Here is a 17,908-nt window from a genome sequence, read left to right as displayed (position 1 = left end):
AAGAAACATAAATGCCCACCATCACCAGTACTATTTAATACTATTCCAGAAGTCAGCCAATTAAATTGAGAGGAGGAAAAAAAAAAAACCACAGGATTTAGAAAAAGCTAGAAAAAAAAAATCTTTTAAGTGGTATCTTTAGAAATCCAAATTGAATTTGAAGCAACACTTGCCATCCCATCCACTAGCCTAAATAAAAAACAATTGTATCACTAAAGAATTACTAAAATTTTACAGGGAACTTCCCAAATTATATGCCATATGTACATGTATGGCTTCTTATTCTTCCCCACTTTCAAAATACTGTGACTATAAGACTGACAGGTACAGTCATGTGCATGTGTGAGTATGTGTGGGTATGAGAGGTTTATTTTTCTTTATCCACAATTTTGATTTCAAATTTAATTTTTAATATGTTTCTCACCATTAAAAAACTTCCACATAGAAGTTAAATATGCATGTTTTTATGCTAACAATCTTATTCTTTAAATGCTAGCTTTAACCCAACCCTAATCAACATTCTAGGATGTTACCTTGTGTATACCACTGAAGTTATTTGATAAGTAAGAAAAAGAACAACCAAAATTGACACTCACCCACTTTGGGACTTCCTATCTGAAGCTATGATAATCACAACAGTATGGAATTGGTGAACCAACAGACAAAAACATGAAAATAAGGAAACAGTCTGGAAATTATTCATAAATGTGGTCATCTCCTCTTTGAAAAAGTATCAAGGCAATTCAACAGATGGCCTTCTGAACAAATGAAACCAAGGAACGAGAAATCCATGTGCAAAACAAAAGAACTTCACAAAAATTAATCCAAAACTAGTAACAGACATCAATGTAAAATACACAACTATAAAATTCCTACAGCATAGGAACAAAAAACCCCTAGATTGTCTTGGATTTGCAAATGTTTTTAGACACAGTGTGCATGTGTGACCACATACACATATTCCAAGGAAGAACTATATTAAAGCTTTATTTCTAAAAGCCATCTACAAATTTTAAAAATAAAAAACACCACTTAAATTAGAGAAGCTACAGACTGGGAGAAAGTATTTCCTTATACATGTAACTGATACAGTACTAGTATCTCAAATATATAAAGAACTTAAAATTCTCAAAACAAATTGAGAATAACTCAATTTAAAAATTGGCAAAGATCTGGACACCTCAGCAAAGAAGAGACATAGATGGAAAACAAGCAACTGAAAAAGTATTCAGCATTATGTATTATTAGAGAATTGTGAATTAAAACAAGACACCACTACATACCGAAGGGTTAATGTCCAAACCACAACACCCAATGCTGGTGAGGGTGTGGGCCACCAGGAGCTCCCATTCACTGCGGGCAGGAATGCAAAGAGGCAACATGCCATAGCACAAACAAATCCTGGAGAGGGGAGATCTGATTTGAGTATCTTGCCTCCTTTATGTATTTCTCTTTCAAACTTCTTGTGACAAGCAAAGAATGATAATTCACTTAATTCTTAATGTGACAGGTAATGGGAGGAAGGAGAAAATGAGTGGTAGAAATATACTGAAGTGATGATCAGAAATTTCCAAATTTAATGAAATATTAATCTACATATCCAAGAATCTCAAGGAGATGGTAAGCTAAAGGCAAGACAAAAATCTATCTGAGAATCCAAAGTCAACATGAGTGGCCTTTAAATGGCAAGGAAAGTGTCATGTGATATGGAAGAAGTGTTAAATACAAGTTGATTTTTCATCTGGAATTAATAGGTCAAAATTTTGCAAGGATCAAAAACTTACAAGAAAGACTATCAACAAATCATTCTACATTTAGCAAAGTAATCCTTTAAGATAAAGGAGACTTTAAAGAAATCATTGTACATAAATAAAAAACTATGAGAATCTGTTGCTATCCAACCTTCCTTCCTTACAAGATGCAGTGACAAAGGAGAATTCAGTACTTCTGTAAGTTTGCCTTCAGGAACAAACATGTCAGACCAGCAGATCAACAAGGAGCCAAAGGACTTGAGCAATAATGTTCACTAAGATTTAACATGCATCTATAGAAAATCTATAGATATTAAATTAGTAATAAAAATATTGCCACAAAGTAAAGCTCAGATCTAATTAAAAGTTAGTAACGTTCCTTCACAAACTCTTCCCCAAAATACTAGTGTAACAGTTCCCAATTCATTCTAAATGGCCCAGAACCAACAGCAAATATATCTCAATAAAACTAAACTAGTATTTATGAGTAGTTAAAAATCCACAGCACATAGAAATATAAAAATTACATACCATAAGCAAATGGTTGTTTGAGAAATAAATAGCTGACTCAGCATCTAAAAGTCATATAACATACTGTATTAAAAGGATGAAAGGAGAGGAAAGACATCTTAATGGACACTGGAAAAGTTTTAGATAAAAACCTGCATGCCAAGAAGATAAAAATGTCCAACAAAGCATGAACAGAAGGGAATGTCTTCAGATTGATAAAGGGAATAGGTTGGGGGAAAATAAAAACAACAACGAAACAAAACAATACCATTCTTGACCTTAAAAGATGAATGTATTCCCCCTAATATGGGAAAAAAAGACAGCTATTGGTTCTCACTACTTCTATTCAACAGCACGCCAAAAGATGTAGCCATAGCAATTGTGCAAGAAAGAAAACTATACAGATTGAAAAGGAAAAAGTAAAACTATCTGTTCTCAGATGACAAAGTATAAATAGAAAATCTTAAGAGCTCAGGAAAAGTTAGGAGTCATTTGCATAACAATGGAGTTATTCATGGTGTATGAAAGCTTACAATAACAGAGGACAGTAAGCCAACTACAATTTTTATAAAATATACATAGAGGAATCGATGAAAAGAAGCTGATTCAGCTACACAGGCCAAGTCACAAAACAGCAACTTAAAAATACTTTCAGAAGTGACAATGAAGAGTGAGGACAAAGACACACCCCCATATCTAAACAGTAAAATACTAGGACTCCTAGAAAATAAGAATCTTGCCTACAAAAATGCTACTGTGGAAGTGTGAAAGAAATACATTTAGTTAAGTGCTAGATTTGCTATATTAGGAGCATAACTACAAGGAGGACGAGGCTGTAAGTTTGTTAGGGTACAGTAAACTCCAGATGGCACAGAAGTTTTAGGAAAGGGGAGCTCTTGGGAGAAAACCAGGGAACAGACAGATCCGTCATTCTGAACAACTAATGCCCAAACAGACATAAGTTATGGCTAAAGCACATTGCTATGATGAACTATGATAACAATAGTGGCTAAGCACCAAAAGAAAGGGAACCAGTACTCATGTTAGAGAATAGGAAGAGGGACTTTTGTATAGTTGATATTAAAAGACCTAGACGTTTGTACTCTCAAACTCTTTAACACTAACATGAAGACAGAAAATGACAGTTCCAAGGCTTGTTATGGAAGGTTTCTCTTTGTGGCATGCATCCTTGTAAATACCTCTGGTATAGCTGGGAAACCCAGGACAAACACTGAAGCTTGAAGGTATAGTGAACCAGTCAACCTATGAGTCTCAGTATTATCAGCATACTCAACCACTCTATGCTTAGTAAGTTAGCTTAGCAATCTGCAAAAACACTGTGTGTATCTCTCTGCCCTCACTACCAACCACTAGGAATTAACAATGCACAATTACAAGTGCCTTAAAGTCTATAAACTCTGAGGGGGATTTGTTATCATGTTCTAGGGAAATGTTAACATACTATCTTTCACTGAATTCTGCAAAATCACAATTTATAGAAACAGACATACTGCAGCCACCACTTAAACAGTTTAATTTGTTCATTCCTATATTTAACTGACCTGTTAATACGTAAGGAATTAAGAGTTTAGGGTTCTGGATTTTGGAGAGAGAGAGGGAGTTTACTTTCTAACTTTTCTGGTAGATGATTACACTCAGCATTGGTTGAACTATTTCTAAGGACAGAGACAATTACCTCCATGTTACCCATTGTATTTCTGATAGTCTGAGTTGGGTCTCCTTTATGCTGTAATTTGCCTCCCTTTATCTTAAACTACAGATATGATAGTTCTGTTGTCTGGCGTTATAGAATATGTTACTCATTCTTCCAAATCAACAAGAAATCCAGCTATGTTAAACTTGAAGATTGGTTATCTGAAAATGCCACTCTACCACATAAATTCTGCAAATTGGCCTTGTGCCAGGCTGAGACTCACTTCTCTCCTTCAGACACTACATTATTCCTTAGCAGTCTCCAATCAGACCTTCAGACTGATTCAAAAATAACCACTTATTCTGTGCTATCCTAGATAAAACATACAAACAGAGAGAGCTGCTGCATGCTCATTGTATCACTCTTCATTACTTTATTAGGCACACACTGTCACAATGTTAACACTGAATTCTAAGTACCCACATGCTTGTCTCTGTGTATGAAATGGCACATGCACAAGAATCTTCCTAGCTTTAGTGTAAAGCTGTTTATTAATAAGCTGTATCAATGAAGAATTCTTCCTATCATCTTCAATACAATAGTCCAAGAAGTCATTACAAGTCCACAACTTGGCTGGGCGTTGGTGGCACAAGCCTTTAATCCCAGCACTTGGGAGGCAGAGGCAGGCGGATCTCTGTGAGTTCAAGGCCAGCCTGGTCTCCAGAGCCAGTGCCAGGATAGGCTCCAAAGCTACATAGAGAAACCCTGTCTCGAAAAAAAAAAAAAAAGAAAAGAAAAGAAAAGAAAATCCACAACTTCCACCTCTCATACTATCTCCAAATTCATACCAGCTTAAGACTTTAGAGGACTGTACAACATATGGCTACCAATGAGTATCTATTAAGTGAATGAACAAATTTTTAAAATAAGTATATTTATGGCTTGAATATGATATGTCTCTCACAGGCTCATGCTGTGAGTGTTTGTTCCCAGATGATAATGTTAATCTGGCTGGACAGTGAATAGGAGGAGGGGATCTGGTAGAAATAAACTATTAAGGTTAAGCTTTTGAAGGCTATACCTGGTAGCTCCAGCCTCACTCTTTGATTCCTAGTTTGCAGTGATATGAGGAGCCTCCATCACATGCTCCTAACACCAATAGCTGCTTCACCACACCTCCCCTGCAATGATGAACTCAAACTCTCTGAAACTGAGTCAAAACAAACCTATCCCCTCTGTTAGCTGTTTCTGTTAGGTATCGCAGTGAAAGTGAAGCAAAAATAACTTATACTGACACGCTTATTACTTACTTAAGCTTCATACACCTGCCTTCATTTAACTTATTGTAAAGACTTATCAAGATTAGAGAAATATGATCACCATTATAGTGATAAAGATGATCTCTAAATAAGGATCTTGCCTGACAGAATAAACTCTCAGATGCCTAGAGGAAGTACTTCATGAATTCTTCCAGACTACCCAATCATATCCCTCTATTTATTTACTCCAACAGAAGGTTTTCATTAGACCATATTTTTCCTTAATCCACTAAAAAATATTTTATTAGTCTAGAATTTATTCAGCTTAGACAGAAAAACATAATGAAGAAGAGTTAAGGAAGTTACTGTGCCACTCAGGACCTAATTCAGTGTATGTCCAATGTACTCTTCTTAGACCTCACACATGACAACTCCCTCTGTATTTGTCTTATAAGGTGAATAAATCCAGAGAAACAAATTCTCCATCTTATGCACACCAGGCATATGGTAATGACAGGTCAAGCTTTGCTCTTTACTTTTGCTACAAGGACCCTTAGCAACAACTTATTTCTTATTTTAGGTAGTACAGAGGACCATATGATTTCCTTCCATCATTTCTTCATCTCAGTTTTATTATTTGCATTACAATATGCTCCAGGATAAACCATAAACCACTTGTGGAATGAGATAGTAAAAAAAAATTTTAATTAAAAAAAAAAGTCATTGCAAACCACAAACCAGGTACAGTATAAGCACCTTTATCCTGATCCATGCATACTCACAGGAAGTGTTTTTAAGCCTGCTCACAAATGGTAGACTGAAGACTGAAGTGTCCAGAGAGTTAAATAAACTAAGCTTGCAAAGCTAATCTATAGCAGGTGAAGCTCCGACCCCAGTTGTGAATGGCTGTGAGCCCATTATACTACTTGGTCTGATCAAATTCCATACTTTATCCTTTAAAATGAAAGTACTTCTAGTGTCATATGTATCTCTTAATAGTACTTGTGAAATTTTACATGTTCAACTTATAAGCAAAATAAAACCAATAACTTAGTAGTTACTTTGTATAATATAATTTTAAAAAATATAAACAAAGTCAATATTCATCAGTTCCCAAATGTGAAGTAAATCTTCTCCCCCACAGTCATATCACAACTTAAAATGGTTTTATAATAGATGCGAATGCAATTTGTAAATCTACAATAAAGCTACTAAAAAAAGAGTCCAGCTAAGAAAAGATTAGTTATTATAACAATTATATATCATGCATAACCTGAACTGGTTTAGATGCCTTGAAAACCAGGCAAAATCAGCTTGGAGATAGAATTGTTAGTCAAGTTAAGCAGAGGACAGAGGTAAAGCTGCAGTTAGATCAGCACTCACCTGCTCAAGTCACTTTTCCCATGGTGATGATAGTGATCAGGGTGGCTAAGGTGGTAATGCTCCTGTCCACTCCACCTCTGGGGTGCTCTTTTCCAAAATCCGTCCTGTGACTGTCGTACATTTCTGTCTGCTCGGTCAAAGCGGTTCATATTGTCACACTCCACTAGGCAGATTAAAAAGTAACAGACTATAAATATGTGCACACCCTAAAAAAAAACTTAACTACTTATGCTCTGATAATTAAATGTTGCTGAAAATATTTTTTAATTCTAAAAGCACCAGCCATGTATGCTAAGTAATTACAAAATAAACAGTGAAAACTAAACTTAATACCTCCAAACTTAAGTAAATTATAATACTTCTGTAGGAGTCACTTAAATGAACAATTAACTGTTGGGCTGTTTTAAAACAAGAAACATTTCCCTGAAATCAACATTGCATGTTTCAAAAACAAGCAATCAGGACAGGAAAGTGTACTTCTTAAGAACAGCAGACGGTCCATTCTTAGAAATGAGTACCTCAATTAAGCTTCTCAGCCTCAAGAAGCACAAATTAACCCTTCATCCTGTTTTCAAATAAAGCCCACACTTTTAAACAATAAGCTGCTCCAATCTGCCTACAACAGAGCTGGCTCAGAAAGACAGAAATGCTACTGAAAACAAAGCCTGTACTTTGTAACAACAAATAGTCCACTCCTGAAATCCAGATACCACAAAAACTCGACAAGAATCCCTGAAGCACCCAGGCTTCTTCACTCACCCAAATGCTCGGCTCTCACATCTCTGAGCACTCTCTGAGAAAGCTACTTGGTACAAGGGAGACATTGTGTTGCCGGCTGCCTACTCAGACATAGTTGCACACAGGCGCTGCTGAAACAGGCCTTCCTTCCTGCTCCACTCCCAGCCCTCCCTGTGGGAAGCAAGCCCAGTCTGCCCTGTGACTCCATCTTCTCTCAATGCTTACATAGCTATTGAGTTAGGACTGTTACTAAAAATACTTCTAAACACTATCCCAAGCCATGGAATAGGAAGGGCTTCTCCAGCCTAAAAACTACATGAAGAAGTTCAGAATTTCTTATCATAAAGAACTTTACATATCAATATAATCATGATTTTTTAAGTTAACTTACTTTAAGTGGCTGTTATAATTAGCCAAAAACTTGGATTTGAAATTTGCTAATTGTTTCATTACAGAGAAGATGAAAAAGCTTCCCATTTATAAAAGGATGATATAGAAATAGGATAAAAGGATGATATAGATGATATAGAAAAACAAAAGCAAGCACCTTAAGCATACTTTTGTAAGGACTTGGAAGTTTTGTTTGCATTCATGAGGAATCAGTGAATACTAACAGTTTGTAGAGATAGCTTTTAAAAGAAGTCTAATATATGCAATTACTCCTAATAGCTTCTTGTTATTTTATTGTTAAAATTAAGTTGAATTTAAGTTCAACTATGGATAATAAATGGTATGATGACTACTATGTTGAAAAATATCAGTAGAAATGAGGTGGCTAAGGAAAAATTTTAAGTAAACCTTGAGGTTTCAAGTTAATTTCAGTTTAGTTCCTTTGGTAACATCAACAACAAACTCACAGCTGCATTACACTCATAAGACACATTCACTGAGGCCCCCAGAGTATTCTACCTATCAGTTCAGCAGTTCTATACAGCTGAAGCAAATACACATCTACTTTTAAATATTTTTCCTTAATTTAGGAAGAGAAATTTCCAGTACCAAAGGAATCAATGTTGTTATTGGAATGACCTGTATATTCTCAGAAAAGAGTAGCAAGAGGCAAGCAAGGCAGGTAAGTGAGCTAATTATTAGAACAATTCCAGAGCACAAGCTACTGTGCAGCTTTGGTGAACATACTCCAAATCAGGGCTCTTTACTGAAACTGGAATTCATTCCTAATGCCTCATTGGCAAGAAAGACAAACATCCACCACTACTGCAAAAGATTAAAGTTCACATCTAGACCTAATTTCTACACAGGATCCTGACTCTCCTGAGAGAGCTGCTCCTATACTCCTTCCTCGGGCTTCTGTCCATCAAGCACATGTTTACAAACTTTGGGATATAGCTAAGATGGCAATATTAAAATATTAGAGGTGGTTACCTAGGCAAGATTAAGGTGTTCCTTGACAGAATAAAAGATATAAAATAGAAAAGAAAATGGGAAACAAAAAAATCACAAGAGGGAGATAGATAAAAATCTGGTTCTTGGGCCTAACAAGAGCAGCACATAAGGTTTTACAGGGAAAATAAGTTCCCCTGAATATGTCATGCTGCAAGGTTGATGGTGCCTGTGGTAAACCTCCAAGAAAGACTAAGGGCAATCCTAAAGATATCTCAAATGAAAACTACGAAAGCCAAGACGATAACCAAAAAGCACCCTTCGACCAGACCAGACCCTACATCCTAAAGCTATTTCTGGAGAGCAGTCTCCTTCATGTTGAAGGTCACTAGTTCCAATGGCAAAAAGTAGCATATGTTAGTTCTAGGACTGTAAAAGACAGAAGCATCAGGTTCTAACGCACTTGAGAGGGGAAGAATCTAATTAGCTAACAGAGGTATATGATATGTGGATCCTGTCATGCTGGGTGTCGTTTTTCCTTGTTTGATAAAGGAATAAAACATGATACCCAATGTATTCTAGATTTTTTTCTCTAACACTAGAACTTTCAAGTCCCAAGAGAGATAATAATGACACAGGTAGTAATTTTTATATAAGTAATTGGATGAGAAACAGGATGACATTATCCTGACAAACCCTGAGAAGGCTTTACATTATCAAGAAAGTTTCCAACTGTAATTAAATGTTAAACAAAGAATAAATCATGTAAATGAAAAAATCATAAATTGAATTACTTAACATGGTACTGGTACAAAAAGATAAATTTCTAGGAAAAAAAACTCAAGTAACTGGAAGCAACCAAGAATAAGATGAGCCTCATGTATCTTAATACAAAATGTAGCAAAAATGTGGCTGTGTGGATTTAAACATAAGATAAATATAATTCAGTCAGCAATTAAACTTTGTGTGGGATTCAGTAAATGATTAGAAAAACATCTTTCAAAGTCTGAAGTCTAAACAGAATGGCCAAAATGATTAACAGTATACACAGAAACTATCCACTAGGGCAATCCACCAACCTGAGGATTACACTCTAATGTGCCAAATACCAGGTGTGTGTTTGTGGGCGATGGCTGGTCATCAGCATTTCCTAAACAAGAGGAAAAGGCAACACAGCTGCGTTTCTGGCATACCAGAAATATTGAGAAACACTCTACAACAAAAAGAGACCTACAACAGAAAGGAACAATTGCAAACATCCAATAGCCTTCCAAAAGAAATTCAGATTGCAAAACTGTTTCCTTATGAAATTCCTTGGTCTACTAATTCAGGTCAAGGTTAAAAAAGAAAAAAAAAAAACAGCTTGCAAAATTAAAACATTCTGTCACTAAGTACAAGCCTTCCAACTCACAACTCAAGCCTAAATGGTTCATGATTCCTCACCCACAATTCCACACCTCTACCTCTTTGATTTCCTTCTGAAGGACCTCTCCCTCTGACCTGTTGCCATTCCTTTTAAATAAGACAAAAGCCTCTTAAGTGCGATATCTGGTAAAGCTAAACATTTTCAGAACAGGGAAAACTGTACACAGTCTATTCTCAGCTCAGAGGGCATGGCTAAATAATTTAAAAGGTCTAAATGGCATTGGAAAAAATCCCCAGGGCAATCTAGACTAGCTCTTCGGAATCATAATCTAGTGCTCAAAGATCTATATGAACTTGTTCATAATTAAAAGATACTCTATGCAAAAACATAAAGGTGCAAAACAGTGTAAAGAATGTGACAGTAGTTTATGAGCCTACGATGGCAGACAGGCATGGAGGTGCTCAGAAGCAGAGGCAGGCAAACTTCAGTGAGTTGATGGGCATACTAGTCTACCTAGCACATTATAGGCCAGCCAAGACTATACAGTTAGTGTATCTCAAAAAGAAAAAAAAAATCAAATAAATAACTACAATGGAGTGCAAATGACAGTATAGAAAAGGATTTTCTGAATCTTTCCTGTAGACACAGATTGAGCTCTGATTCGGGCCTGCAAGGAAGAGGGGGAGAGGTGACAGCTAAATTCACTGCAGACATCAGGGTCAGTGAACACCATCAGAAAGCATCCACAAGACTCTAAAACAAATGTTACCCCAACTTCCTCATCCTCTATGAAAACCTTCAATAAAAACATTAGAGAAAACCACCAGAGTCTTACAGCTTGAAGATCTGGGATGAGCCAAAGAAAAAAGCAGACTAGGGCAAGAATAAAATAATATCCTACACAGCAAACAGACCCTCTACCTCAGTCACACAGAGGAGGGACACCGGATCTCTTTTCAAAGACATTAGGAAAAGAAAAGGGAAACTTAGCAATTAATAAAGTGTTCTTAGAGGAAGCAGAACACTTGGCTGCCTGTCTTACTTTAGACTCTAAATAAGCTTTTCCAAAAAAACTAAAGGAGCTTTGCAAATGTTTTATTTTTATCTAAAATAACCTTATTATAATGAATTTCCAAATAAAAACATTGCATAACTAGATTAAGGTAGCCATTCAAACACACACTTGCCCAGTCCCAAACTCCATGCATCTTAATGACCTTCTATACAGTTAGAATAGCCATTTTAAAGCCATGGAGCTTCATGGGGTTCTTTCATTTTTACTATCAATTACATTTTTTATGTACTTATCCAACATAAAATAAGAAAAAAACTATGACAGAGTTAAAAATCAGAAAAACACTTGGCTTTATTTCCTCTATAATTACTCATGTGGCTGGTACGCCGCCGAAGGGGAAAGGGACAAGATCTCCTAAGCAATTTGGGAGCATGAGGGGAGGGGAGAGGGAGCTAGGAGAATGAGAAGGGGAGAAGAGGTGGGGTGAGGAGGACATGAGGGAGCAGGAAGTTTGAGTTGGGAGAAGAATAGAGGCGAGCAAGATAAGAGATACCATAATACAGGGAGCCATTATAGGTTTAAAGAGAAATCAGGTGCTAGAGAAATGTCTGTCCATCTACGATGATGACACCAACTAACAATCTAAGCAACAGAGGAGAGGCTACCTCAAATGCCCTCCCCTAATAATGAAATTGATGACTGACTTATATGCCATCCTAGAGCCTTCACCCAGCAGCTGATGGAACTGGAAGAAGATACCCACAGCTAAACACTGAACTGAACTGGAATCCAGTTGCAGAGAAGGAGGAGTGATGAGTAAGGGGTCGAGACCAGGCTGGAGAAACCAACAGAAACAGCTGACCTGAACAAGGGGGAACTCTTGGTTCCCAGACTGACAGCTGGGAAACCAGTATGGGACTGATCCAGATCCCATTGAAAGGTTCAGGCATTATGCTGGCCTGCCCCTGTTACCTGGTGGAACAGGCAGTACCCTGGTCAGCCCAAGGTTCCATGGGAACTAAGTCTGCATGCAGGTGCAGAGGACCCCTTTAAAAGACAGGTCCCTGCGCATTTATGCTCTCTGTCTTTCCTCTCTCTGTTTCCCCGCTCTGCTTTATCTCTGCTTTCCCTCTACTCTGTCTCCCACCTATGCTCTCTCTCTGCCTGTCTATGGCGACCGACCATGGTGGTCAGCCATTACCCTGTTCCTCTTCTTAGTCTCCCCATTCTGCTGGGCCTCATAATAAACTTATAGTCAACATGTCTCATGTCTCAGCATTTCTCTTTTCTTCTTTTTAAATAAAACAATAATATTTGGCGCCTGGACGTGGAAAGGCTCTGTCTTTGCACCTTCTCCCTCGGCCCGCAGATGGGCACATGGTAAGGCAAGGGTACCCTTACAACCCACTTCCATCTCGGCTTTTCCTGGCACTTCCTCCTACCTACAGCAGACTTCAACTCGCCGCTTTCCAACTAAGGATCTCTGGAACTCACTGATCTGCCTATTCGCTACAATCCGGTAAGATACTCCCTCACGTTTCCCATGGGGCAGACCTGGCACTGCGTTTTGGAGCAATCTGTGCCATTTTTGACCTTGCCCACGGGAAATACATTTTATGGGATCTTTTGGTTACTGGCAGCGAGTAGGTAAATGAGCGGAGTTCTGCCTCCCAGTGGGAAATTTCTTTCACCTGGGAATGTCCCTCATTGTTCTGTTTGTTCTATCTCTGACTGTGTTTCCTCTTGGTTGGCAATGTCTGCTTGAGACGCTTTGAGAGTTTTTTATTTGTTTGCTGGTTTTCATTTTTCCACATGAATGAGGTTTGAAACTTTTCTGGCAACTGAGAATGTGCTTACGGGGTCGCCATCTCGACCATGTGTGCTAACCTGGAGGCCGCCATCTTGGTCATGTGCCATCCTAACCAGGTGACCTAGCTTAGGCCTGCCCACTCAGTTCAGTTACTTGCACCAGACATTTTGCTTTTTATTTCTTCTTTCACTTGTTGGGTGCATTTCCTGAGGGTCAGGCATGGGATCCCACTCCAGGAGCAGTGCTTTTTTGCTTTGTCAGTTCGGACTGCTGGGTCCTTTTTCGGTTTCGGGACACCTGTGTCCCCTTCAGGGCCAGGCCCATGGCAACTACCACAGGCAGACGTGCATCCGGAGAGGAGCTTTTTGCCGGTTTTCCACTTGCCTCACCCATGGGAAATGCATAGAGGAACCTTTCTGGTTTCATCCAACAAGCAGGTAAATAGACAAAAGCGGCTTACAGTCCCCGCCATTTTGGTAATGTGACCTACCTGTAGGCACGCCCAGCTCCAGCGGCCTGTGCCAGCAAACCTGTCTACCAGATTTTTTATTTCTACCAGATCTTTTTTGCTTTTTATTTTATTTTATTTTTTGTCTGTGATTTCTTCTTTCACTGGCTCTGTTGTTCATGGCTTGTTTACTAAATACTATGCCTTTCCAGAGCCCTCTGTTTAAGTCTACTCTGACCTTTTAAATCTCCTGTCTATTTGCTACAATGTACGGATCAGAGATTACATTCTGGTTCCCCCTTTTACTGTTATCCAGTCCTGTTTGTCTCTGTATCTGTAATTTAACTTTAGCTCTATATGCAACTTAAATTAAACTGTGCTAAGTTTCATATTTCTAAATTGCTATATATCTTTAAGTGATGGTAAACATTTAAAGTCATAAAGGTCTAATTTAACTATACTTAAAATATAAGCTAAGTCTATACAACTTAAATTTAACTCATGTATCTTTAAATGATGATGAAAGTTTAAAATCATAAAGGTCTATTTCAAACTAACAAAATATTTATACCACTCAGTCCATCCTGTAAGTCGTTTACAAAGGTAGAGCTTTTATTACAAAAAGGGATTTTTCTCTAACTAAAGGCAAACTTTTAACTGCTGAGATACTAAACAGACGACAGCCCTCAAATCCTCAGAGATCTAGAGAATATGGCATTTAAAATGTTTTGTTAAAAAGCTTTTTATAACAGAGAGATAGGCCAGCTGCTGGCCCCACCCCATTTCCTCCAAGAAGACTGATGGGCACTGAAGAAACTTCATCTTGAGTCAGTGACAACGCTGGTCACTGAGCAACCCTGCCCTTCACCTCAACTGCTACAAAGTATTCCAGACCTTGGACAAGAGGACAACGGAATCGACTTTCCCTGCGTTGCTTGGGCCAACGGTAGGTGAGTCTTCCCAAAGTCTGTAATCCACAGGTCACAAGTTATCAGCAAGGAGGCAGATGTCCTACAGCCCGCTACTATGGATGGAGGACCTTGGGGATGCAGCCTGCTGGCAAGTTTCTGTTATTCTTTAATCATTGATTCAGGTAAAACCTTATCCTTCTCAAGAACTCTGATGCTTTTGACGACTGGTAGTCTTGCCAGCTTAAAGCAAAATAGATTCCAGGAACAGGTATTTTAGGGTTTATCTATGTGAAGATAGAAAAGTGTAAAAGAATGAAATATGTTCCTGATTTCTCTATTTCTCATGCTACTGTTCATAGTAAAGTTCAACAATACCACTATAGGATCATAACTACAAGGTCAAGATTAAGATGCTTTTCATTGTCCAAAAAAAAAAAATCTGCCTATTTTTAAATGGTAATACTTTCAGCCAAGTTGCTTCTAACATGAATATGCTTCTAACATGTCTAATACTTATGTTTCCACAAACTCTAAGGATTCTTGTAAGTTCCAGGGAGCCGAATCAGATCCAAATAGGTCAGATTCACTCCAGGTAAATATTCATCCTTTCCCCTGTCCCAAATTCCCTTCACTCATCTTGGGACTCCTTGGGAACCCCTCCCTCATCTTACAATCTTCCCCTCAAGTGACAGGACCTAAGAAAAAATTTTTTTTCTAAACTTAACCTTGTCCTGTGGTCTGTCAACATCTTGCCAGGTCTAAGAAGCATCAGGGAGTTCCATACAGCCTGGACTGCAATGAAACAACCAGCTACCCCAGAACGTGGCAGCACCCCAACCTTCTTGGGTCCCCCCAAAGATGGTCAATGCCCCCCACGTCAGCAGGAAGCAGTCTTGAGAATTCGACACCCTTATTCCTTAACCTGCCATGTCTAACACCCCACCTTTTTTTAATAATAAGTAGAGGTGGGAATGAAAGGTTCAGGCATTATGCTGGCCTGCCCCTGTTACCTGGTGGAACAGGCAGTACCCTGGTCAGCCCAAGGTTCCATGGGAACTAAGTCTGCATGCAGGTGCAGAGGACCCCTTTAAAAGACAGGTCCCTGCGCATTTATGCTCTCTGTCTTTCCTCTCTCTGTTTCCCCGCTCTGCTTTGTCTCTGCTTTCTCTCTACCTGTCTCCCACCTATGCTCTCTCTCTGCCTGTCTATGGTGACTGACCATGGTGGTCAGCCATTACCCTGTTCCTCTTCTTAGTCTCCCCATTCTGCTGGGCCTCATAATAAACTTATAGTCAACATGTCTCATGTCTCAGCATTTCTCTTTTCTTCTTTTTAAACAAAACAATAACACCCATGAATGTGGGTGTCAGTGAGGAGACCTTGGAAATCTATGGGGCCTCTTGTAGATCAGTACTTATTCCTAGCATAGGAATATACTTTGGGAGCCCATTCCACATAGAGGGATACTCCCTGAACCTAGACACAAGGGGGTGGCCCTGGGCCACCAAATGATATGACAGACTCTGAAGACCCTCTGTAGAAGGCCTCACCCTCCCTGGGGAGCAGAAAGGGTACAGGATAGGTAGGGTGTTAGTTGGGGGGGAGGAGGGGAAGCAGAGGGAACTGGGATTGACATGTAAAATCTTGTTTCTAAGTTAAATAAAAAAATGGACAGAAAAAATGAATTATACTTAAAAAATTACTCATGTGTCCTTTGACCTGCATTCTGTCCTGCATCACCTAATAATGCCCTTGCCCCTTCTCAGTCTCCTTTACAAATATTATAGCGCTTACAGCTGTAAGTAGCAAATGTTTTACTTATCTACCAATAAGCGATCCAATGTTCCATTAATATACATAAACTTTAACACTATCCTAAACGTCATTACTGTTGCATACCCATCCAAGGGTCACCAAAACACTCAGAATTGAACATCCCCAAATCCTAGACTGTAAGTGCTCAGCAAGCATTAGACTAATACACATTCTTTCCTCCCCTGCATAGCACAGACAAAAAGACCTGCACACTAATGCAATTATCAGGTTAGCACTTTCTTTACAACTTCTTTAAAATCATCAAGAAAGGGACTAGAGAGATGGCTCAGTGGGAAAAATTATTACTCTGTAAGCAAGACGTGCACAGTTCAGAACCCTCACATACCCATACAAAAACAAAGGGCTTGGCAATGGGTGCTTATAACCCCCCAGCACAAGGAGGGTGGAGACTAGAAGATCCTGGTGTTCAATGACCACCCAGCCAGTCCAGCAAAATGAGGAACATCAGATCTGTCTCACACAATAAGGAGATGAACAATAGAGCAATACACCCATTATCAACCTCTAGCCTCAACATTGATACACACAGAAAAGAAAGTACACCTCCACATACATGCACACACTACACAATAATTTTTTTTAAACAAAGGACTACCTATTCTTAATGAGGTCATAGTAAACTGTACCCAGATCAAATCCAAATGGAAGGGCTCAATGATTTGTCCATCTTCTTGGGCACAAGCACCAATAATACTGGCAGAATTAGTGAAGCTGAAATACCTGAGGGCTCAGTGAACCAATACAACCTCTTCTTAAACTTGTAAAACTACTTCAAATGGAAAACAGCTAATAAGCACTAAAGCCAACAGTCATCAGCATGTTAAAAGATCCCTAACCCACCAGCACTTCCACATTCTTATCCCCAGCCAAAAAGATCTAAAAATATTTTCTACCTTTCTAAAGTAGTAATAAGTACTACTTTATTTAGGTGCCTACAGAGAGAATTAAGTTTAGGCCCATACTCTGCTTTCTTTTGTGTTCTTCTAGTTCAAATAGCCAATATTTGTTTGTTTTCTCCTAGGAAAACATCTGTGCCCTATGTGCAATAGTAATGGAATTCCTGACTATTTCTCCTGAGAATGCAACAAAGACCCCAAAGACCTGCAACTTCTCTGCGATTCAACATCTGTCTAACATGAGAGTAGCTAAGCTGTGCTCTAGAAATGAGGTGAGAGTAGCTAAGCCTGGTTTGATCTGTGCTTCCTCTATCAGCTCAAAAAGGGAATAACATTTCCAAAGAGAAGTTGTAGTTGCACTACCTTTGCTGTGACTTATCCCAAGGAGGAAAACCCCTCATCCTTCCCTACCAGTCTTGAAAAACAGAATAAAAAGCAATAAACATGTCACATTTCCTGTACCATAAGGTCTTGTTACTACTGCTCAGTCACTTTCAATGGTTTACATTTTATTTTCTTTCCCTCTGTGTGCCAGCAGAGTGTTGAACTTGGTCTCCCAGATCATTAATTCAGACTTCTCAATAGCAACTATGACTTCCACCACCCATTGAACTGCTATACTGTTATGGGGAATCCTGTTTCTAGCTCTAGAAAGTAGTGGTTCCCTAAGCACCCTCCTTACAATCTCACTGCACTACCCTAAGGCTGGCAGTTCAGCTCTCTATTCCTCCTGGTGTTGGCTATAATTTTTCTTCTCAGGATTGGAATTCCATTCTGGTTGCAGAAGTATCCCAAGTGCCAGAAGCACCACAGGAAACTCTAACAGTCTCTACTCCGACAATAACAATGAACAATACCCTCTGTGCTTCACTTAACAAATTTATAAATCCAAGTTCAATCATGGCCACAGACTGTTTGCTGTGAGTGGTTACAGTCAGTTAGGCTAGGTCAAAACACTTGCTATCATCAGCAGAACATGGTTAAAATCAG

At 38.7% G+C, this 17,908-nt stretch overlaps 1 protein-coding gene across 10 annotated transcripts in view; it reads right to left on the bottom strand.

The window, feature by feature from the left end:
• Ccser2 (coiled-coil serine rich protein 2) overlaps nucleotides 1-17,908 on the bottom strand; it is a 124,675-nt gene that overhangs the window by 51,502 nt on the left and 55,265 nt on the right. For 9 of the 10 annotated variants that reach the window (XM_027389431.2, XM_027389432.2, XM_035452382.1 and 6 more), the window contains exon 5: nucleotides 6,558-6,720. In XM_027389431.2, coding sequence (XP_027245232.1) covers nucleotides 6,558-6,720 — 163 coding nt within the window. Of the gene's footprint in view, nucleotides 1-1,283; nucleotides 1,402-6,557; nucleotides 6,721-17,908 lie in introns of all 10 variants that reach the window. The other variant, XM_027389435.2, reaches the window with a different exon arrangement.

This window comes from Cricetulus griseus (assembly GCF_003668045.3).
Source record: "Cricetulus griseus strain 17A/GY chromosome 1 unlocalized genomic scaffold, alternate assembly CriGri-PICRH-1.0 chr1_1, whole genome shotgun sequence".
NCBI classification, from domain to species: domain Eukaryota; kingdom Metazoa; phylum Chordata; class Mammalia; order Rodentia; family Cricetidae; genus Cricetulus; species Cricetulus griseus.
The sequence above is the reverse complement of the archived record's forward strand: the minus strand, read 5'-3'. Positions and strand labels throughout refer to the sequence as shown.